The 19,881-nt window shown below is 43.8% G+C and overlaps 1 protein-coding gene across 2 annotated transcripts in view; it reads right to left on the bottom strand.

Annotated features, from left to right (window-relative positions):
- Window positions 1-1,326: 1,326 nt before the first annotated feature.
- RALBP1 (ralA binding protein 1) overlaps window positions 1,327-19,881 on the bottom strand; it is a 62,914-nt gene continuing 44,359 nt past the window's right edge. For both annotated transcript variants that reach the window (XM_011936606.1, XM_011936607.1), the window contains exons 4-10: window positions 16,536-16,885; window positions 14,341-14,502; window positions 13,286-13,417; window positions 8,237-8,344; window positions 5,741-5,862; window positions 5,371-5,494; window positions 1,327-3,741 (exon numbers count right to left, since the gene is read on the bottom strand). In XM_011936606.1, coding sequence (XP_011791996.1) covers window positions 3,475-3,741; window positions 5,371-5,494; window positions 5,741-5,862; window positions 8,237-8,344; window positions 13,286-13,417; window positions 14,341-14,502; window positions 16,536-16,885 — 1,265 coding nt within the window. In that variant the 3' untranslated portion in view covers window positions 1,327-3,474. The remainder of the gene's footprint in view (window positions 3,742-5,370; window positions 5,495-5,740; window positions 5,863-8,236; window positions 8,345-13,285; window positions 13,418-14,340; window positions 14,503-16,535; window positions 16,886-19,881) is intronic.

The raw sequence follows: 19,881 nt of genomic DNA, 5'->3' as shown, positions 1-19,881 counted from the left end.
CCCCCCCCCCCGAAGACAGCGGGCGGGCGGTGGGGGGGTCGTCTTGAAGCTCCTGAGACACAATCAAGCATCTCTGAGCCTCGATTTCTTCATCAGTAAAATGGGAATCAGTAAAACCTGCCCTGTTTCTCACAAGGTTGTTTTGCAGGCAAAGGAGGTCCTCTGCGAAGGTGGTTTTGTAAAGTGCTGCGTGTATAAATGTTCGATGTTCCTGTAAGCCTGGTTTGAAAACCTTGGCCTGAGTCCCCTGGTGCTTCTGTGAGTTTTGGTTTTATTTAGTTAGCCAGCAGGGACTCCTCAGTAAGTCAAAATAAGTTCCTTTGAACTTCAGTGTGGGATTTAAGAATACGTGGGCTGCTTCCTCTCTATACTATTACAAATAAGCCTTTGGCTGCTGCTTCTCACATTATAACCCAGATATTTACACACTGCAAATGTAAGTGAACAGATTTCACTGGGAAGGAATCCACAGGTAATGTAGGAAGTGGGTAATGGGGGCAGGGCTGGGGAGTAGCTGTGGAGGGTGTGGGGTGGAAGCATCAGAGCAGAAATTGGAGGAGGACCTGGCCCCTTGATACAGCCTCGTGTGTGAGCTGCAGACTGTCTGCTGTTACATACTTTTGGCCCCCAGTATTTCAGTTTTGTAAATTGCATTAGAATCATACACTAGTAGCAGCATTTTTTTTAAAGCAGTGGCTGTGCTAACATGGTGTATTTGGGGGTAAAGAACTTGAATTTGGCACTCTCCCTGCTCCGCAAAAAAGCCCGTATATGTGGCATTTCAGGGCCTTTCTGCCCCCTCCTCTGCCCAGGCTTGCTATCATATCTCCTGGGTCTCCTGGGCTGTAGTCTAGAACATTCCAGGGGCACTGCCCACCTTCCCTAAAAGCTGTAGGATGTTACGCTGAAGGCTTTGCCTGCTAACTGACTCAAGCTTTTCCTTCTATCCCTCGTGAGAATCATGGGCCAGGGCTGAGGCTGCAGACGTGGAATTGGGCGCGTTGTCTCCGTGGAGAGCTCCAGAATGCCAAGGCTGCATCTTTCTCCGCCTGGCCGGACACAGAAGGTGTGTGTGTTCTTAAGATATCCTAGCACATAACAAGCAGTGTGCTCTTCACAGAAACAGCTGCAGTGAAAAAAAAGATCACGCTGCACTGCAGCCCATCTCGGGAGGTGACCTCAGGTCTCACACCTCAGTATCTCCAGATTCCCAACGCTAAATGTGTCCCATCCGGGCATCTGAGACTTCCCATCAAGGAGAATTTAGCTATATAAATTTAACATCCTAGATGTAACCACACAAAACAGAGAAGTCGGCTGTTTGTCTAAGCTTTCAATGACAGATTTTCAAAGCAAAAAAAGCAATGGAAACTTCATTTTTATTCTAGACCAGTCTATCCCAGACATGCTTATTATGGTTGACTGTGCTGAGTCCTCATTTACCGTGTGAAATGCAAATGTCTGTAAATGGCAATGCCTGGGGCCAAGCCAGGCCAGTGGACTTGTATGCAGTTCCCAGCGGAGCCAGGGGCTGCTCAGACCGCAGACCCAACCCAGTCCGCTGGGTTTTGCAAACACAGGCTGCCTCTGCAGCGGCGTGGGCTTGTGGAAGGGAGGCACGCCACGGCCAGCATGCATGCCAGGGGTCGGGGGTTCTCCCCGTGTCTGCAGAGGTGAGGGGTACAAAGTGAGCTGAAAACAAAACACTGTGTTCCCCCTTGGCCTTGAAGAAGTGCCTCAACCACCTCCTCACCAGCCGCAGAGTTCTCAGTCTCCTCACAGGAAGAATGTATACAAAACACTAGAAGCTTTTCTTTTTCCCAAATGGCTGTTGAATTTATTTGCTTGATCAATAATGGTCCTGGCAAAAATTAGTTAACCAATGCTGAGACATTTGTAATGAAATACTAATTTTAAAAATCCATGACACCTTGATAGAAATTAGAGTTTACACAAACAAAAAAGGAACCTTCGATATTGCCAGCAGCTACAAAGTGAATGTACTGAGACCGACAGGACAGCAAGAAGGCGTTTGCACATTGATATCTGACACCCGACCATACTTTCAGTCACCAGAATATCTTCTCTCCAGATTTAAAAAAATAGTATGCTGATTTCTATAACAAAGCTTTTTTTTTGTACAAAAATCAAATAATGGCCAACGAGTCACAACAGTGCAATAGGTAGAGGATTAAAAACTGCATCAAACAGGTGCTGAAAATAAATACTACCTGGAGGAGGAGGAGCCCTCGTGTGGGGTTTGCTTTCGTCCCCTTGAGTGTGTGTGGGGTTTGTCTTCCGAGCCACGAGCCTGGCCTGTCTCACCAGGGTGCTGTTCGCTCTGACAGCACACCTGCAGCACGGCGCCTCCAGGGCCCAGCCTCCCAGAAGCCTCAGAGCATCCGTCTCATGTCTCATCGGATGGACCAGAAACAAGAAAATGGGGTGGGGCGAATCACAGTTACCATTCAAAGGAAAGGAATTTTTTTTCTATTGCTCAATCTTGTCAGTTGGGAGTCAGTCCACCAGTAGGTTCACTGAGACGATATGGATAATTTCAAACTTTTGTTTAAGAGCATATATATGGCTTATTCAGGCAAGGAGACGTGTACATTCTAGCCCAAGCAAGCAATCAGTCATGCCGTTTTTAAGGAAGGTCAGTCGTTTAAAAGATTTCTGGTTTGAGCAACATCCTCTGTGGATGCGCCAGGCCAAGGTGACTACCTTTGACCAACCCAGTGAGAAGGCCTTTGCTGGTCCCCGCAGTGAGGAACCCGCGGGAACGGGCGGCCTCCTCCCCGCAGGCCTGCGCTGCCCGGGGCGGGTGGGCGGGCTCCACAGGCAGCCCATCCGTGGCCAGATAGGCCGTCCTGGTGACTCGGGCTTATGGACTGCGGTTTGGAACTGCAGAGGGGGAGAGAGAGGAGGGTGGGCCAGGGAACACCCACCAGGCGCTGCTCTGACCAGAGAACGCGAGGCAGCTCCCCCGCAGGGACCTGCACCGAGAAGGTGTGGAAGGCACAAGCAAGAGTGACGGTACCAGAGATCCCGGAGGGCGTGGCTCGCGGCGGCCACAGCAGGCGCAGCGCTGACCTGGTGTGGTTCCCCCTTGAATGACAAAGAGATCCTGATTCTGCTGTGATAAAAAAGCAAAGACAGACGATTTTTGGTTTAAAAAGAAGCCACTCAAGGGTTAAAAGTTATTTTAAGTTAACAAAGAAAATTAATCTTCAAATAAGCTGACACTATCTGGAAAACTCATCTGTCCCTAAAGCCCACCATGTGTCCACTGCTTCGTCCTCCCATGGAACCTGAGCCTGACGTGAAGGAGTCAGACGTGTGACAGAGGAAGAGTCTGAGAAGAGAAGACACCTTTACAGAATGTACAGCGGGAGAGCCGGCCTGGCCCCCGGGTTACAGTAAGATGCACGGGTCCTTTCAGTCTCGCGGACTCCAGACGGCCACGCAGGCTGCTCAGATGGACGTCTCCTTCCTGTCCCTGCTGGGCGATGGCTTTGCCGGCTCCTTGCCTGCCTTTGGCTGCTCTTTAGCTGCTTTCGGCTCGAGGACGCCGTCTCTGGGCGGCTGGACGGCACCCCCGCGCCACTCAGGCTCCTGGTCCTCCTGCGCCTGCTGCTCGGCCTTGGCCCGCTGCATCTGGAGCAGCCGCAGCTGCACGCGCAGCTCGATGATCGCCTCGCGCTCCTCATGAATTGCTTGATTCAAATGATTGTTCTTTATCTTGGGGAATGACAGAAAGGGCAGTTATCACTTAAGTAAGTCAGAGGACGATTTCCCAGGAGCAGAGCCCGGTTAGCAAGGGCATCCTACAGAGGAATCTGGTTTTAAGTCAATGGGTTGTGAAACAGAAGACAAACAGCGGGAATGCACCGTGCGCAGTGAGGGCCACGTGACTCCTCAGAATGTGAGGCTGGAAACCCCGCTCCTGGTTACTGGAGAGAAACACATCCATGTGCCAACAGAAACCCGTCATTTTAATAATTCAGTGTCCTAGTGCTTAAAATAGACAACTCATAACTTTGAACTGGCTTCTGAACAGCCCTTAAGGAGAAAATACAAGTAATTTTAGCAGCAATTAGGGGAGTTAGAGATCAGATAAAAAACTAGATTTGTTTCAAAGGTGACTATCCTTTGTCTTTTGTGAATGGCATTACTGTCATTCTGAAATGTCCTACTCAATCAAACCATAGAAAATTACTATCAATTCTAAATCATCTGGACATACTCGGCAGAGTTTAGGTACCGCGGAATAGCAGCGGCCCTGCTCGCCATGGCCTCCCACTCTGTGGCAGGTGCCAGCTTCCCTTGCGTGGGTGTGGCATGGACTTGGCTCTGCAAAAGGGGCGTAGACATAAGCGCAAGCACCGAGTGCCACGCGTGCACCTTGTCCTTGGCGACTGGGCATGCCTTCTCCCTTCCCTGCTAACTCAGTCCTGCTAAGAGTGGCAAGACAGAGCAGCCACGTTGGACCCCACGTGGAAAAAGCTGGTGTGGAGGAGGATGGGCTGGACCACCTGCCACACAAGAGACCCATCTTGTTTAAACCACTGTGTTATTCTCTTTATTACAGCAATTCAGCCTACACTCCAAGTACAATACTTCTGGATTCTGTTTTCCTCCTCAGAGTCGGGGGCTGTGTGTGGCACTCTGCTTTTCTGTGCAGGGTGTAGTTCTGGTTCGCACCAGCCACTGAGCCAACCCAAAAGAGGGACACAGAGCCGTCCCTCTATCCTTAGACTCCTTTCTCTGAAGAGGATGTCTTCTCTCACTCAATCCTTAGGCAAAATATCTGGACACAAATGTTTTATTTGGGGTAAGAAGGGAAATTGTGATCTAGACCTTCATCTCTGCCGCCTTCTCTTCACTCTGCAGCCTCTCCTAGTTTCTTAGCACCGATTCCCTCTCACCTGCTGCTTCTCGGGCTAAGGACAAGAGAAACTGTCTCTTGCCTCACCCACAGGGAGGCTCGGGAGACTGTTCCTTCCATCACTAGCGCTGATTTTTCTGTTCACCTTCTCTGGGAACAGAGACTAGGTCATTCAAAGCTGCTCAAGTTGGCACAGTCAGGTGAGGCTTGCCTTTACATCGGTTGGAGAAGGTTCTACGTGTCATACTAAAGTCACGGAACGCCACTTCACAGCCTGAGGAAGACACACAGGTGCCATCTGCTTGGCCAGCACTTAGCTACAGACTAATGTCCTACAGACTCTCGGTGAGAGGTCCCCCTCAATTCCTCTCTACTCAGCCTCCCAGCTGGTGAGCGAGAAAAAGGACAATTCTGAGGGGAAATATGTGGTCTCTACAACTTTCTAATAGTATGCATTTTGCCTATTTTCCCCCAAAACTCACTTCCAGCTCTTCGTTCTGTCTCTGTAAGTCTTCCAGGATGATCTGCAGCTCCTCCTCATCCTCACTCTCACTCTCGCTCTCGGAGGAGTACTCCTCGGTCTCACTTCGGCCGTGCTGCTGGCGACTGCAAAGGTGAGAGACAAAGGAAGACGCTACTGGGCGTGCTTGTCTGTGACCTCCTTTTACATTTACGACGTTTTCATGACTCTACTCAATGTAACACCATTCTTAAGACCTAATAAATAAGAAACTTAAAGATGATTAATTTCACATGCCTAATTCTTTTGTAGGAAAGTCTGAGAGCTAAAACAATTATGGTTATATTTAAAGAAACAGTCTCAGAAGCTTCAAAACCTTGGCTTTCCTTTACCTCTGAATTTCGGCAATCTCGGCTCTGAGGCGTTCTATCTCTTCTTTTTCTGAGGCAATCTGCCGGCGCAGAAACTGCTCCATGGCCAGGAGCTCCTCCTGTTCAGTCAGGATCTCATTCTCCTGAAATAATGATCACTGGTGAACACCGCAGAGTTTTAGCCCAGGAAATGTCACTTGTTTGGGGTCTCCCACGTTGCCCTGAATTCTTGAGCCCCACTGAGTGCGGAACACAAGTTACGTACTATACAACCAAAAACATCCTATTTCATTAGGGTCAAGAAAAGGCTTCTTTGAGAAAAGGTAAAGTTATTTTGGGAGAATGACTAGATTTTTCTCAATAACAAAATGCCACACAGGAACCCCGTATCTTCCTACTGCAAAGGCCCCTGTGAGGCCACCACACAGGGAGAAGCCAGGGCTTGAGGGATGAAACTGGCTTTGGCTTCCCACTCTTAATGCCTCCCCATCTCCCAGGAAAGTAGACATAGGTAGGGCCATGGTGACCTTGGGTGGGGTCACTAGGAAAAGAAGGATCCAAGAGGTGTCTGGCTGGTGTCAGCGTCACCTTTAAGGCAGATCAGTGTGAAGGGAAGATCATCACAGAAAGTTTTCCACCTTTCCATAAGCCACCATCCTCTTTAAAGTCCTCAGGTTTTTTTTTTTTTTGAGACAGAGCCTCACTCTGTCACCCAGGCTGGAGTGCAGTGGCGCAATCTAGGCTCACTCCAACCTTCGCCTCCCGGGTTCAAGTGATTCTCCCGCCTCAGCCACTGAGTAGCTGGGACTACAGGCGTCTGCCATCCCGCTTGGCTAATTTTTGTATTTTTAGTAGAGACAGGGTTTCACCGTGTTGGCCAGGCTGGTCTCAAACTCCGAACCTCAGGTGATCCACCCGCCTCAGCCTCCCAAAGTGCTGGGATTACAGACATGAGCCACCGTGCCTGGCCCAAAGATATTTAAATAGTCAATATTCTGCTTTACCAGAATATCCATTTCTAAGACTGATAAGATCATCAGTCTTATTAAAAGAATGGGGGAAAAAAATCACCATCTGCCCAAGATCTAGAGAGCCCCTCCGACCTAGAAAAGCAGCAAGGCAGACAAAACTGAAGAGAGTGACAGAAGGTGGCTGTGGGGATGAGGAGCTGGGGACAGACGTTCTTTCCACACGAGCCGGTACTGAGAAGGTAACTACTCGCCATGGTCACATGCCAAAATCAACTACCCACAAACAGCAAGAGCGCTGAGCAGCTCTCTCCTGGAGATGAAGGGCACAGTAGTGCGCAAATGTTTTCGAACACACAGATGTCTTTCCTGTACTTCTGCATACCTACTAAAGCTAACATTCCAACAAACGCCAGACTGAAGAACCCTGAAACAAAGACATAACCTGGGACTCCATCCTCTCCTCAGGGAAAACAGTTGTGTGCTCCTGCGAGGCAAAACCACACATGTTTCAGAGGTGACAGAGAAGGACTGAAACTTATTGGGCCTTAGGGAAACCACATGAGTTTCTGGAACCCCAGACACAATGCTGTCAGAGCCTAGAACTTCATTCCTTTCGGTTAAACTCTGGCAATTTCCAGAACAAAGTGAGGCTGACTTGAGAAATACGGAAAGAAACGAGCTCATCTTCAGCTCTATGCCTGGAATACAGGAGGCACAAAAGGGATATCTGTTAAATCAGTGAAGGACTAATAAGACAATTTGCCTCCAACAATTGACTTTCACCTGCAAAGAATAAAATCAAAATATCTTAAAGGTGTTATTAGCAACAACTATTAGAAAAAATCTGTACCTAACATTTCAAGGATCCTAGACTTTGTAATGTTAGGAACAACGGTTTTTAAAATATTTTTAAAAATCTGATCTCATTAATATGGAACAAGTACCACTAATCTGGAAATCAGAGAAAAGACCTATAATTCAGACCTGTGTCTAGACCAAATGAGATTAAGCATCTAGAACAATGCCCAGTAAGGAGTCATTAGTGAATATAAGGTCGTTTCTTTCGCCATAACCGAACATTTTAACAAACACAACATAAAGGAAGGGACAAATACAACAGACACAGGCCCTCAAAATCACTTTATAATTTTGGTTAAAATATTCACATCTGTACTAGAGCTTCTCAAGTTATGTTTAAATGACCATTAAGAGCCTTGCAGGCCGGGCACAGTGGCTCATGCCTGTAATCCCAGCACTTTGGGAGGCCGAAGCCGGTGGATCACCTGAGGTCAGGAGTTCTAGACCAGCCTGGCCAACATGGTGAAACCCCGTCTCTACTAAAAACACAAAAATTAGCTGTGCGTGGTGGCAGGTGCCTGTAATCCCAGCTACTCGGGGGCCAAGGCAGGAGAATCGCTTGAACCCGGGGGGGCGGAGGCTGCAGTGAGCTGAGATCACTTCAATGCACTCCAACCTGGGGGACAACAGTGAGATTTCGTCTCAAAAACAAAACAAAAAAAAAAAAAAGGAAAAGATTTTAGGTTACCTGAGCCAGGAGAATATTTATAACTTCTTCATTTTCATTCATCTCTTCTTTGGAAACATCCTCTTTTGAAAGACTGGCTATCTCTTGTGCAATCTTGGTTTCACACTCCTGTCAAGTGAGACAAATAAAAAAGAACTGCTCAGCCTATGTGTAACACATATTCAACAAATTCACACGTGTCCTTCTCATTTCCTCGAGTGGAAACAGTAACAGTCAGATGAACCATCTAGCTGGATGGGCATTTGGTAACTGGGCTTGGAATATAACATGGAAATCTTAGTCTGTGCCTGCACTGTCAAAAATACTCAATTCTGGTGAATGTGCTTGCCGTTTCTGGTACCCTTCCACAGAAGTGACCTATGTAATACTTAGGGAGGGTGTGGTCAGGAGGGTAAATCTTGAGCACAGAATTTAGTGTTCATAAACATAAGGAACCAGCACCACCATCATGCTCTAGAACATTTCCATCGCCAAAGTGCCCTTGGGCTCCTCCACCATCCGCCGACATCTAGCAACCTCTGTCCTGGTCTCCATCGCTGCAGTTTTTCCTTTCCTGAGTTTCATAACTGAATCAATCAGGAAGTAATGTGATTATCTGGCTTCTTTCACTTAGCACAATGCTTTTTTTTTTTTTTTTTTTTTTGAGACGGAGTCTCGCTCTGTCGCCCAGGCTGGAGTGCAGTGGCCGGATCTCAGCTCACTGCAAGCTCCGTCTCCCGGGTTCACGCCATTCTCCTGCCTCAGCCTCCCGAGTAGCTGGGACTACAGGCGCCCACCATCTCCCCCAGCTAGTTTTTTTTTGTATTTTAGTAGAGATGGGGTTTCACTGTGTTAGCCAGGATGGTCTCGATCTCCTGACCTTGTGATCCGCCCGTCTCGGCCTCCCAAAGTGCTGGGATTACAGGCTTGAGCCACCGCACCCGGCCAGCACAATGCTTTTAAGATTCATCTACTTGGTTGTCTGTATCAGCAGTTGCTGAGCAATATGCCGTGGAATAAATGTACTCCACTTTGTTCATCCATTCACCAACTGACGGACATTGGGGTTGCTTCTAGTTGTCAGCTATTGTCACTGGAGCTGTTAGGAACATTTCGCACATGCCTTGTGAGGGCAAATGCTTTCTTCTCTTAGATAAATACTTAGGAGTGGGAAGGCTGGGTGCTATGGTAAGTAACAGTATGTCTAACTTTATAAGAAACTGCCAAGCTGTTTTTCAAAATGGCTACACCATTTTGCATTACTAAGAGCAACCTATTCTAGCTGATGTATACTGTTATCTCAGAGTACTTTTAATCTGTATTTCCTTAATGACTAATGATGGTGAGAGTCTTTACATGTGCTTATTTGTCATCTATATATGATCTTGGGTAAAGTATTTGTTCAAATTTTTGCCTTTTAAACACTGGTTGCTTTCTTATTAAACTGGAAACATTTTTTTAAAAAAATTCAAGTCCTTTATCAGACACAAGTTTTTGCAAATATTTTGTCACAGCTTCTGGCTTGGATGTTCATTTTCTTAATACCTTTTGAAGATCATGTTTTTAAATTTTTAATGAAATTCAGTTTCTCAAATTTTTCTTTTATCATTTATAATAAGTTTTGTGTCCTATTTAGGAAATTACTGGCTAAGCCAAGGTCAGTAAGATCTTTTCCTGTTTTTTTTTTCTTCTGGAAGCTTTTTTAGTGTTAGTTTATGATTCATTTCAAGCTATTTTTTGCATATGTTGTATGGATAAAGTTTTTCTTTTCTTTGCATCTGTTCCAGTGCTATTTGTTGAAAAGAATATCCCTTCCCCACTAAATTATTTTAGTATCTTCATTAAAAAGTAATTGCCCACATATGTGTAGGTCGACTTCTGAACTTTCTATTCTGTATGTGTATCCGTATCCAATACCTATGGTCTCAATTAACTGCAGCTTTGTAGCAAGTCTTGAAATCAGGTAGTATGAGTCCTCCAGTCTTCGGTTATGTCCTTCCTCAAAACTGTTGACCTGTTCTAGGTCATTTGTATTTCCACATCCATTTTAGAAGAGCTTTTTCATTTTCACAAATACCATCTGTTTGGATTTTGATTGGGATTGGACCCACAGATCAATTTGGGAAAACCTAACATCTTAACAATATTGAATCTTCTGTTCCACATGCATGATGTCTCTCTCCATTTATTTAGGTGTTTTTTTTTTTTTTTTGAGGTTTACTATCCAGTTGTGCATTTCTAACATATAGATATACATTAGACATTTGTGTATCTGATCTTGTAACCTACAACCTTGCTAAACTCACTGATTAGTTCTTTTTCTGTAGATTCCTTAGGATTTTATATGTAGATAACTGTTGGGAATAGGCCCCCAAAATCTGGCCATAAACTGGCCCCAAAACTGGCCATAAACAAAATCTCTGCAGCACTGTGACATGTTTGTAAAGGACACGATGCCCACGCTGAAGGCTGTTACCGGAATGAGGGCAAGGAACACCTGGCCCACCCAGGGCGGAAAATCGCTTAAAGGTGTTTCTGAACCACAAACAATAGCATGAGGGATCTGTGCCTTAAGAACATGCTCTTGCTGCAGGTGACTAGCCAGAGCCCATCCCTTTACTTTGGACCATACCTTTATTTCCCATAAGGAATACTTTTAGTAAATCTATAATCTATAGAAACAATGCTTATCACTGGCTTGCTGTCAATAAATACGTGGGTAAATCTCTGTTCGAGGCTCTCAGCTCTGAAGGCTGTGAGACCCCTGATTCCCCACTCCACACCTCTGTATTTCTGTGTGTGTGTCTTTAATTCCTCTAGTGCCGCTGGATTAGGGTCTCCCCGACTGAGCTGGTCTCGGCAGATAATCATGTTATCCAAGAATAAAAATTTATTTCTCTCCAATATGCATGTCTTTTTTCTTGCTTTATTGCACTGGCTAGAACGTCCAGTACGATGCTGAATAGAGGTGGTAACAGCAGAAATCCCTCCAGTGTACACCAGTCTTAGGGTAAGCATTTAGTCTTTCACTATTAAGTATGATAACTGTAGATTCTTTGTAGATGTACTTCATCAGGCTGAGAAAGTTATCTGCTGGGAGTTTTATCATGAATAAGTATTGAATTCTACCAAATCTTTTTCTGCATCTACTGATATGATGTTGTGGGTTTTTCTTGTTTTTAGTCTGTTAATATAAGTTACTTCTTTCTTTAAAAGTCATTTGTTCCTCAAAGTTGAAATTTGGGAAAATCTAACATCTTAACGACATTGAATCTTCTGTACCACATGCATGATTTCTCTCTCCATTTATTTAGGTCTCTTTTTTTTTTAGTTTCAATATCTAATTGTGAATTGCTAATACACAAAAATACATTAGACTTTTGTGGAATCTTTTGTGCATTTTGTGAATTAATGAGCTGGCGTGAAAACACAGCATCGGGAAAATCGGTAAAGCAAAGTTAATCCATCCCTTCTTATATTGGCTCTGGCTGCTATATCATGATTCCTTTATGTAAGCGAGATGCAGAAGCAAGATAAACAAAAGCCAAACCTCCATTAGCCCTGTCCTAGGTCAGTCAGGGGACTCTTCATTTAAAGGCTGACTGGCAATGCCGTATGATTAACAATTACAATTTGCCCCTGAAGCCTGAGTGGTCCGTCTCTAATACCTGATTCTAGGCTGAGACGTGAAGGGAAATTTTTAACGGCAACAACAACAACAAAGAAGAGTTTTGTAAAGGAAGCAAGAGATAGATAACCTGGTGAGCTAGGGAGAAGAAGGAAATACGCAGAGGGCTTCTGCTGGATTACATATCCCGGAGTGCCATGCGAAAGCTCCACGAATGTGCCCCGTCTCACAAAGCTATCCTCCACATGAATACAAACCTCCGACCTCAAAGAAACAGAAGTACTCGGGTTGCCTTCGTCTTTTCAACACAACCACAACAGAGACCTACTACCATGTTCCCCAATTCAGGCAAGGGCTGACGAATGATCCTTGGATGTGCTGTTTAGATGCTGCAGTTGATCTCCAATGTGGATTTTCAGGTGATCCAGATATCTGGGATTTTACTGTTGCTGTGGCTGGTCCACTCACAGTCCCAGAACCAAGCAACACACACTAAACAAGAGGGAACTCAAAAGTCTGACTGGCGTACCCTAAACTCATCAGGTACTGCATGCCCCTCTTCTTATTACTACATAAACAGAATCTCTCCTGATCTTCAGGACCTTCCAGGCAACCCTCATCACTACATTCCCAAAGAGCTAATACTAAATGCCTCAGATTCCAGCAGTCCCCGCAGGTGTGTCACCATCCAGCCTGCTTCTCATCTGCAGAAAGCCCTGTTTACAGGTATAACCAAGCAGGAAATGACAAATTTTTTAGTAAATTCATTTTTAATTAAAACAAAACTTTCTGGGCCAGGCATGGTGGCTTATGCCTATAATCCCAGCACTCTGGGAGGTGAGAGGACTGCTTGAGCCCAGAAGTTTGAGACCAGCCTGGGCAACATAACAAGACCCCATTTCTACAGGCAATAAAAAATCAGCTGAGCATGGTGGCGCACACCTGTGGGCCCACCTACTCAGGAAGCTGAGGTAGGAGGATCCCTTGAGCCCCGGAGGTCGAGGCTACAGTGAGCCATTATCATGCCACTGCACTCCAGCCTGGGTGACAGAGCGAGATCCTGTCTCAAAAAAATAAAACAAAAAAACTTTCTAGATTACATTGAAACATGTGACTGACACCAGGCTGCAATATCAATAATACAGGACTAGAAACATTTTAGTGAATAAATTTCCCACCAGAGAAGTTCACTTCAAGTGACATTATCTATAATATTCTTAAAAGAAAGAACTTGGGCTGGGCGTGGTGGCTCATCCCTGTAATCTCAGCACTTTGGGGGAGGCCGAGGTGGGAGGATTACTTGAGGCCAAGAGTTTGAGACCAGCCTGGTCAACATCAAAAGAAAAAGGAAAGAAAGAAAATACTTAAAAGAGCATATAAAGGATATAAAAGACTCCAACACGTTCTATTATAAACATGAGGTATCAAACATAGTAACCCACCTGTCTTTTAGCTTCTCTGAGTTTTCTTTTGAGGGCTGTCAAAATTCTTTGTACTTCCCATAATCTTTCTTCTTTAGACAAATCCTTTATCCCACCCTGCAGATCTCGATGTAAACAATTCAAAAGAAACTCCTAGAAAGCAATGCCACACACTAAGTTGCATTCCATATCCTCTTATCTTAAACTAACAACACGTGCAATTTCTAAAGATGAAGAATCAACTATTTTTCAATTATCCTTTATTTCATTAGAGTAAAATAATGGCACTGATATGACTGAAAAATCATTCTTATTGTTTTGCCAATGAATTATTCGCTAATTTGTATTGGTTCAATAATACGTAATCAACATCCCCATCTCCAATGTCGTCGTCATTAACTCGCTTAAGAACTGGGAGCTCATGGCAGACACAAGGGAAGAAACGCAAGCAGGGGTTTGATAAAGTGCATGCAAATAAAGAATCAAACGTAATTACCTTTCTTAGTCTTGATTACACACATACACAAACACGGCACGGTTACTTCTATCAAAATAGCATAGTAAAAAAGCCCAGGATTTGGGCTCAAATCTTGGGTCTATAATTAATAATCACGTTAACTTAACTTCCCTGAATTTTAATATGCTTATCTGTAAAATATGGCTGATGACAGCAACCTTGTCCAAAAAAAGCAAACATTTTTAGACCATTTACAACGTGCCTGGCATGTTTCATGTATTGTCTCATTCGTGGTAATCTTCACATCAATCCTTTAAGGGGGTCCATTTTAAAGCAAGAACACCAGCGCATAAGGTGGTTAAGAATTCGCCTCAAATCAGTTAACTAAGAGCAGAGCAAGAATTTAAAGCCAGGTCTTTTGATTCCAAAAACTATGCTCTTTCCACCATGGTATTCCGACTTATTCGGCATGAAACAGTACCAGATGGGAATTTTTGACTTGAGTGTGCCTCACATAGCTCCAGACACACACAAAGTGCTCACGAAACAAGAGCCCGTCACCAGCGGACTCCACAATGGCCAGTGCAGAGGCAGGCTGTGGCAGGCAGGGCGCACACACCTGTCTCCTGATCTCCTCCTTGATGCCCGCCTGGGTCTCCGGCAGTGTGGGCATCGTGGCCATGTTAGACCATCGCAGAGGTTTCGTCACTTGCTTTAGTACCACATTTCCAAAGAGTTCTTGCACATGTGTGAAAAACACATACAGGACTCGATTGCTGATCTAAGAAAAAAAGATTTACAAGAAAACCGTTAAAATTTTCATTCTATTTCAGTTACTTGGGTCTAACGTAATATATCCTTTAATCCTGGACACATAAAGAAAATTCTACCCAGTACTGACAACACAGTCTTTGCTAGTTAATGGTCCATTTAAGAAGAAAATGGTCAATTTAAGAAGAAAACTCATAAAATATGAGTTAAATCATGTATTCAAGCACCAGAAAGAATTGAAGGGGGAAAAAAAACAAGAAAAGGATAGAGAAGCTGATGCCCATCCATGTTTTTTTTCTTCTATCACTACAGTATTAACTGATTAAAACATCTTATGTTTTTTTGAGTATTGTTTTGTTTTTTTGTTTTGTGTTTTGAGATGGAGTCTCGTTCTGTAGCCCAGGCTAGAGTGCTGTGGCACATTCTCAGCTCACTGCAACCTCCACCTCACGGGTTCAAGCGATTTTCCTGCCTCAGCCTCTCTGGTAAGCTGGGATTACAGGTGTGTTCCACCATGCCTGGCTGATTTTTTTGTATTTTCAGTAGAGATAGGTTTTCGCCATGTTGGCCAGGCTGGTCTCGAACTGCTGACCTCAAGTGATCTACCCACCTCAGCTTCCCAAAGTGCTGCGATTACAGGCGTGAGCAACCATGCCCAGCTAAAACATCTTATGTTCTTTATTTTCAACTTACTTTGCGATATTTTAACAGATACAATGGGCTGAACGAGGACCGTGAGGGAAGTGAGAGCACCACAGCAGTAAAACTGGGTTGAGGTTGAAAGCCCTCACTCCAGAAGCAAATACCAGGACACAGCCAGCATCTGAGTGTGGATGTTCACATGCCAGGAGACCAGGGCGTTAGGCTGGCTGAAAAGCTGCCACAGGAAATTGCTTCCTACCTACAACTTACTCTCACAGCGCACTTGACTCTTCTGTGATACAACCACCTCTATTATATTATAGCAACATTAAGTATCAATGTAATATTTACCAGATCCTGAAACCCTAATATGAATGATCAAACTAAAATCTGAGAAACATTTTGCTTTCAAAGTGTAACCAATGAGTAACAGAAGAATCTTTATTTTTTGGAGAGAAAATTTTGCTGTCACCCAGAGAGGAGTACAGTGGAATGATCATAGCTCACTGCTGGGCTCAAGCAATCCTCCTACCTCAGCCTCCCAAGTAACTGGAACCACACATATATGCTACCACACCCAGCTAATTTTTTATTTTTTTGTAGAGACAGGGTCTTGCCATGTTGCCTAGGCTGCACTCCTGGCCTCTAGCTATCCTCCTGCCATAGCCTCCTGAAGTGCTCGCATTAAAGGTGTGAGCCACTGCCTAAGTGAAAGACTCTTTAGTAAATGAAAACACACTCTAATAACAGTGACAGTGATTTACGGTGACTCAGACTACTGGCCAAAAACAGGGCTTAAGATAATAAATATAACTTACCATCTCCCTTTTTATTGGCCTGAGCAAAATATCATTAACTCTAATTAAAAGAAAACATATACTCTATGACAGCACCAACTGAGCAGCAATAAAGGAAAGCCAAGTATGTATGTCGTAAAAAGATATCAATTAACACACCGAAATCCTCAGGCTAAATCTTCAACCAGACGAATTAACGTTAGGTCCCTTTGTGCCTGAGATTGATGTGTGTCTGTGATACAATGAAGCACTTATGCTACTGATGAAATAACTGGCATCTCTAAAATTCTACACATGAACTCTGTAACTGTAGATGCCATGGGCTCCTCCTCCACTAATGAAGGATCCTTGTCATCAGACCTTGTTTATAAACCCACATCAAAGACTGTCCCACATTCAAATTACATCACTACAAGCTAAAGGGCAAGTGTATTATCTTATACACTGACACTGTCCAAACTATGAAAGGAAAAGACCTGTATTCAAGCTAATCCATTACCTGTCTTCTCAAGTTCACTGCTTTACATGTGACTCAGCAATAGAAAATTACCCCAGTTCCCCAGCGTCAGCACCATAGGGTATGTGTGTAGAGAAGACCATGTACCTGCACAGTTGGGCTGAGCACTATAGAAATGTTCTGTATATTCATTTTTGTTTCCAGTTCCTTTGCGATGACATGGTCCATGTGCACAATGAGCCAAGAAATCAGAAGATAGTTACATTCTGGCAGTTCTTTGAGTAAACGCTGGAATTCCTGCACTTTCTCAGTCTCCGTGGTCCTCCCACAAGCCTCTTCAAATCTGGGCATAAGCTCTTTGGTAAGCAAATTCTCTGGAAGGTCTCGCAAATACTGCTTCAGCAAACTGGCTACAGTGTTAGGCTCATATTCTTCCAAGTTTGTGGACTCCTCCCGGTCATAGGCTGCTTTTAGCTCATCCACCTTTGATTTAATTCCTTAAAACATTCAAATTCATAAGAGAAGATACGGAGAAAAGAAAATCAAACATACAAGCTTTCTTTACAATTACACCCACCCTTGCTAGGCAGATCTGAGAACAGCAACCTGACCAATAACAAACCTCTTGTTATGAAGTATTTATCTGCTCAAAGGTCCTACAATTCCTCTGTAAACACCAACATGTAAGACTACACTGGCCGGGCACAGTGGCTCACACCTGTAATCCCAGCACTTTGGAAGGCTGAGGCAGGTAGATCGCTTGAGCCTAGGAGTTCGAGACTAGCTGGACAACATGGTCAAAATCCGTCTCTACAAAAACTACAAAAATTAGCCGTGCATGGTGGCGTGTACCTGTAGTCCAAGTTCTTTGGGAGGCTGAGTTGGGATGAACAATTGAGCCTGGGAGGTCGAGGCTGCAGTAAGCCATAATTGCACCACTGTATTCCAGCCTGGGCAACAGAGTAAGACATTGTCTCAAAAAATTAAAAAATTAATTAAAAATAGGCCAGGCGCTGTAGATCACACCTGTAATCCCAGCATTTTGGGAGGCCAAGGCAGGAGGATTACTTGAGGTCAGGAGTCCAAGACCAGCCTGGCTAACATGGTGAAACCCTGTCTCTACTAAAAATATAAAAATTAGCCAGGCGTGGTGGTGGGCGCCTGTAGTCCCAGCTACTTGGGAGGCTGAGGCAGGAGAATCACTTGAACCTCGGAGGCAGAGGTTGCAGTGAGCCGAGATCACGCCACTGCACTCCAGTTTGGGTGGCAGAGCAAGACTCCACCTAAAAAAAAACCAAAAAAAACCCCCCAAAACAAAATACTAACTTCAAAAGTGAATTTAACCAAAAGTAAAATGATAACTGAAAAGCTCAACAGTCAGAACAAAAGTCAAAGCAACCACGGATATATTAAGCAAATATACCCATCAATTCAGGAATTTGTTTTCAACGTAAAAACATCACATGGTGGCTCACACCTGTAATCCCAGTACTTTGGGAGGCAGAGGCGGATGGATCACCTGAGGTAGGGAGTTTAAGACCAGCCTGGCCAACATGGTGAAACCCTGTCTCTACCAAAAATACAAAATTAGCCAGGCGTGCTGGCGGGCGCCTGTACTCCCAGCTACTCAGGAGGCTGAGGCAGGAGAATTGCTTGAACCCAGGAGGCGGAGGTTGCAGTGAGCTGAGATCACACTATTGTATTCCAGCCTGGGCGAAAAGCGAGACTCTGTCTTAAGGGAAAAAAATTCAAAAAAGGTAAAAAGTCAGACAAAAATTAAACTACATTCCAAGTATAAGTCCTGCTCTACACAGGCAGCCAACTGCTTTTTCTAACAAGTCACGAGCCTGACAACAAAAAATGCAGCTTAGCGTACCTAAGTATGTTCCAAAAAGTTGTGGGTCAATTACTTTTTTATGTGTAAATATTGTACTATAACTGCAAAGGGTGAATTAGCTACCCAAAAAACCACTTTGCAAATATTCCCCATTAAATAATCCCTAACTAATTTCTATTTTAAAGTTTGGATTCTTTAAGTATAACCTTAATCTGAACAGAGCTGGAACAAAAAAATAAGGTTTGGGTTGCTAAGATCAAATTGTTTTGCTTATTGAACAAAAGGAAACTAAAGCAAACGATTTTCAAACATCACACGAGATTTTAAGTCTTTAGTACGATCTGTATTAAGGGACATAATATAGTGACAGTGATTGCTCAGAAGAACACAAAGCAGTTTCTTGTTGTTTTTAATACTTAACAGTTTCAGCCAATTATGTGAAACAAACTACAAATTAACGCTTACACTTTCTACGGGTAAATGCCGTCTAAGCTGAACAGCACTTGAGGGTGAATATGGTGCTTACATCTGGACTTTGGCATTCTTTATCTTTTGTGAAAATCTTTTAACGGCATTATGATAAATCTGCAACTTATCCAGTATTGACAAAATAAAATCAATAACAAAATACAAAAATAACACTATTATTTTTAGATAATCTTTATTTTGTGACAGAAAGTTAGAAAATAACTCCCATTTTCTTACTTTTATGACAATATGGGTAAACCATAAGTGATAATAACTGAAATTCTTGGCAAAGATTTTTTCTCTTCCTCATGTATATTTAATTCTCCCCCCTGCGGTACCTACCCAACAAATTGTACAAGTAGACAATTAGAATGTGTGTTTGGTTTGCCATTACTCCAAAACTGTTATCAAAATGTTTTCCTTTTAAAAATTGGACACTAAAAATAAAGTGTTCCACAGAAAGACAGAAAGAGCAGAGGGGTACACTTTAATGCAAAAAATACAAGAAAATGTAGATGAGTAAATTAAAATGTATAAAATCACTTAAATTGTCTTTCATATTCGTTTAAAATTAGATAAGCAAGAACTAAAACTTCCAGCAAAAGATTTTAAAATGAATAAGTGAGAACTAACATCTCCAGCAAAAAGCAGTGTTATTATTAGCACTGTCCATGACAGCAGTATAAGTTCGGCTGACTACAGCACTCTGCCACAGGGGACAGAATAAACCCAAAACTCAGAGCAGGAGCTCAGCCCCTAGCTGTTGCAATGATGGGCAGCAGCTTAATCTGAATGCTTTACACAGAGAGAAGAGGAGTTCTATGACTCTGAATTTCCAAAAAAATGCAGACATTAAAAGTAGGTCAGAGACAAAAAGAATCCTTTGAACAAAGCTGTAGAAAATTTTCAGAGAAACTTTTACCTAAAACAAAACTAATCCATGGCTACTAAGACCATGTGAGAGAAGCAACTTACGTTATTAACGTTTAAATGTTTAAAGAATCAATTCAGCATATTCTTCCTTTTTTTTTTTTTTTTTTGAGATGGAGTCTTGCTCTGTCTCCAGGCTGGAGTGCAGTGACGCGATCTTGGCTCATTGTAACCTCCGCCTCTTGGGTTCAAGCTATTCCCCTGCCTCAGCCTCCCAAGTAGCTGGGACTACAGGTGCGCGCCCCCATGCCTGGCTAA

This window comes from Colobus angolensis, unplaced genomic scaffold (genome assembly GCF_000951035.1).
Source record: "Colobus angolensis palliatus isolate OR3802 unplaced genomic scaffold, Cang.pa_1.0 Scaffold155, whole genome shotgun sequence".
NCBI classification, from domain to species: Eukaryota; Metazoa; Chordata; class Mammalia; order Primates; family Cercopithecidae; genus Colobus; species Colobus angolensis.
This window is presented reverse-complemented; position numbering and strand designations above follow the sequence as displayed.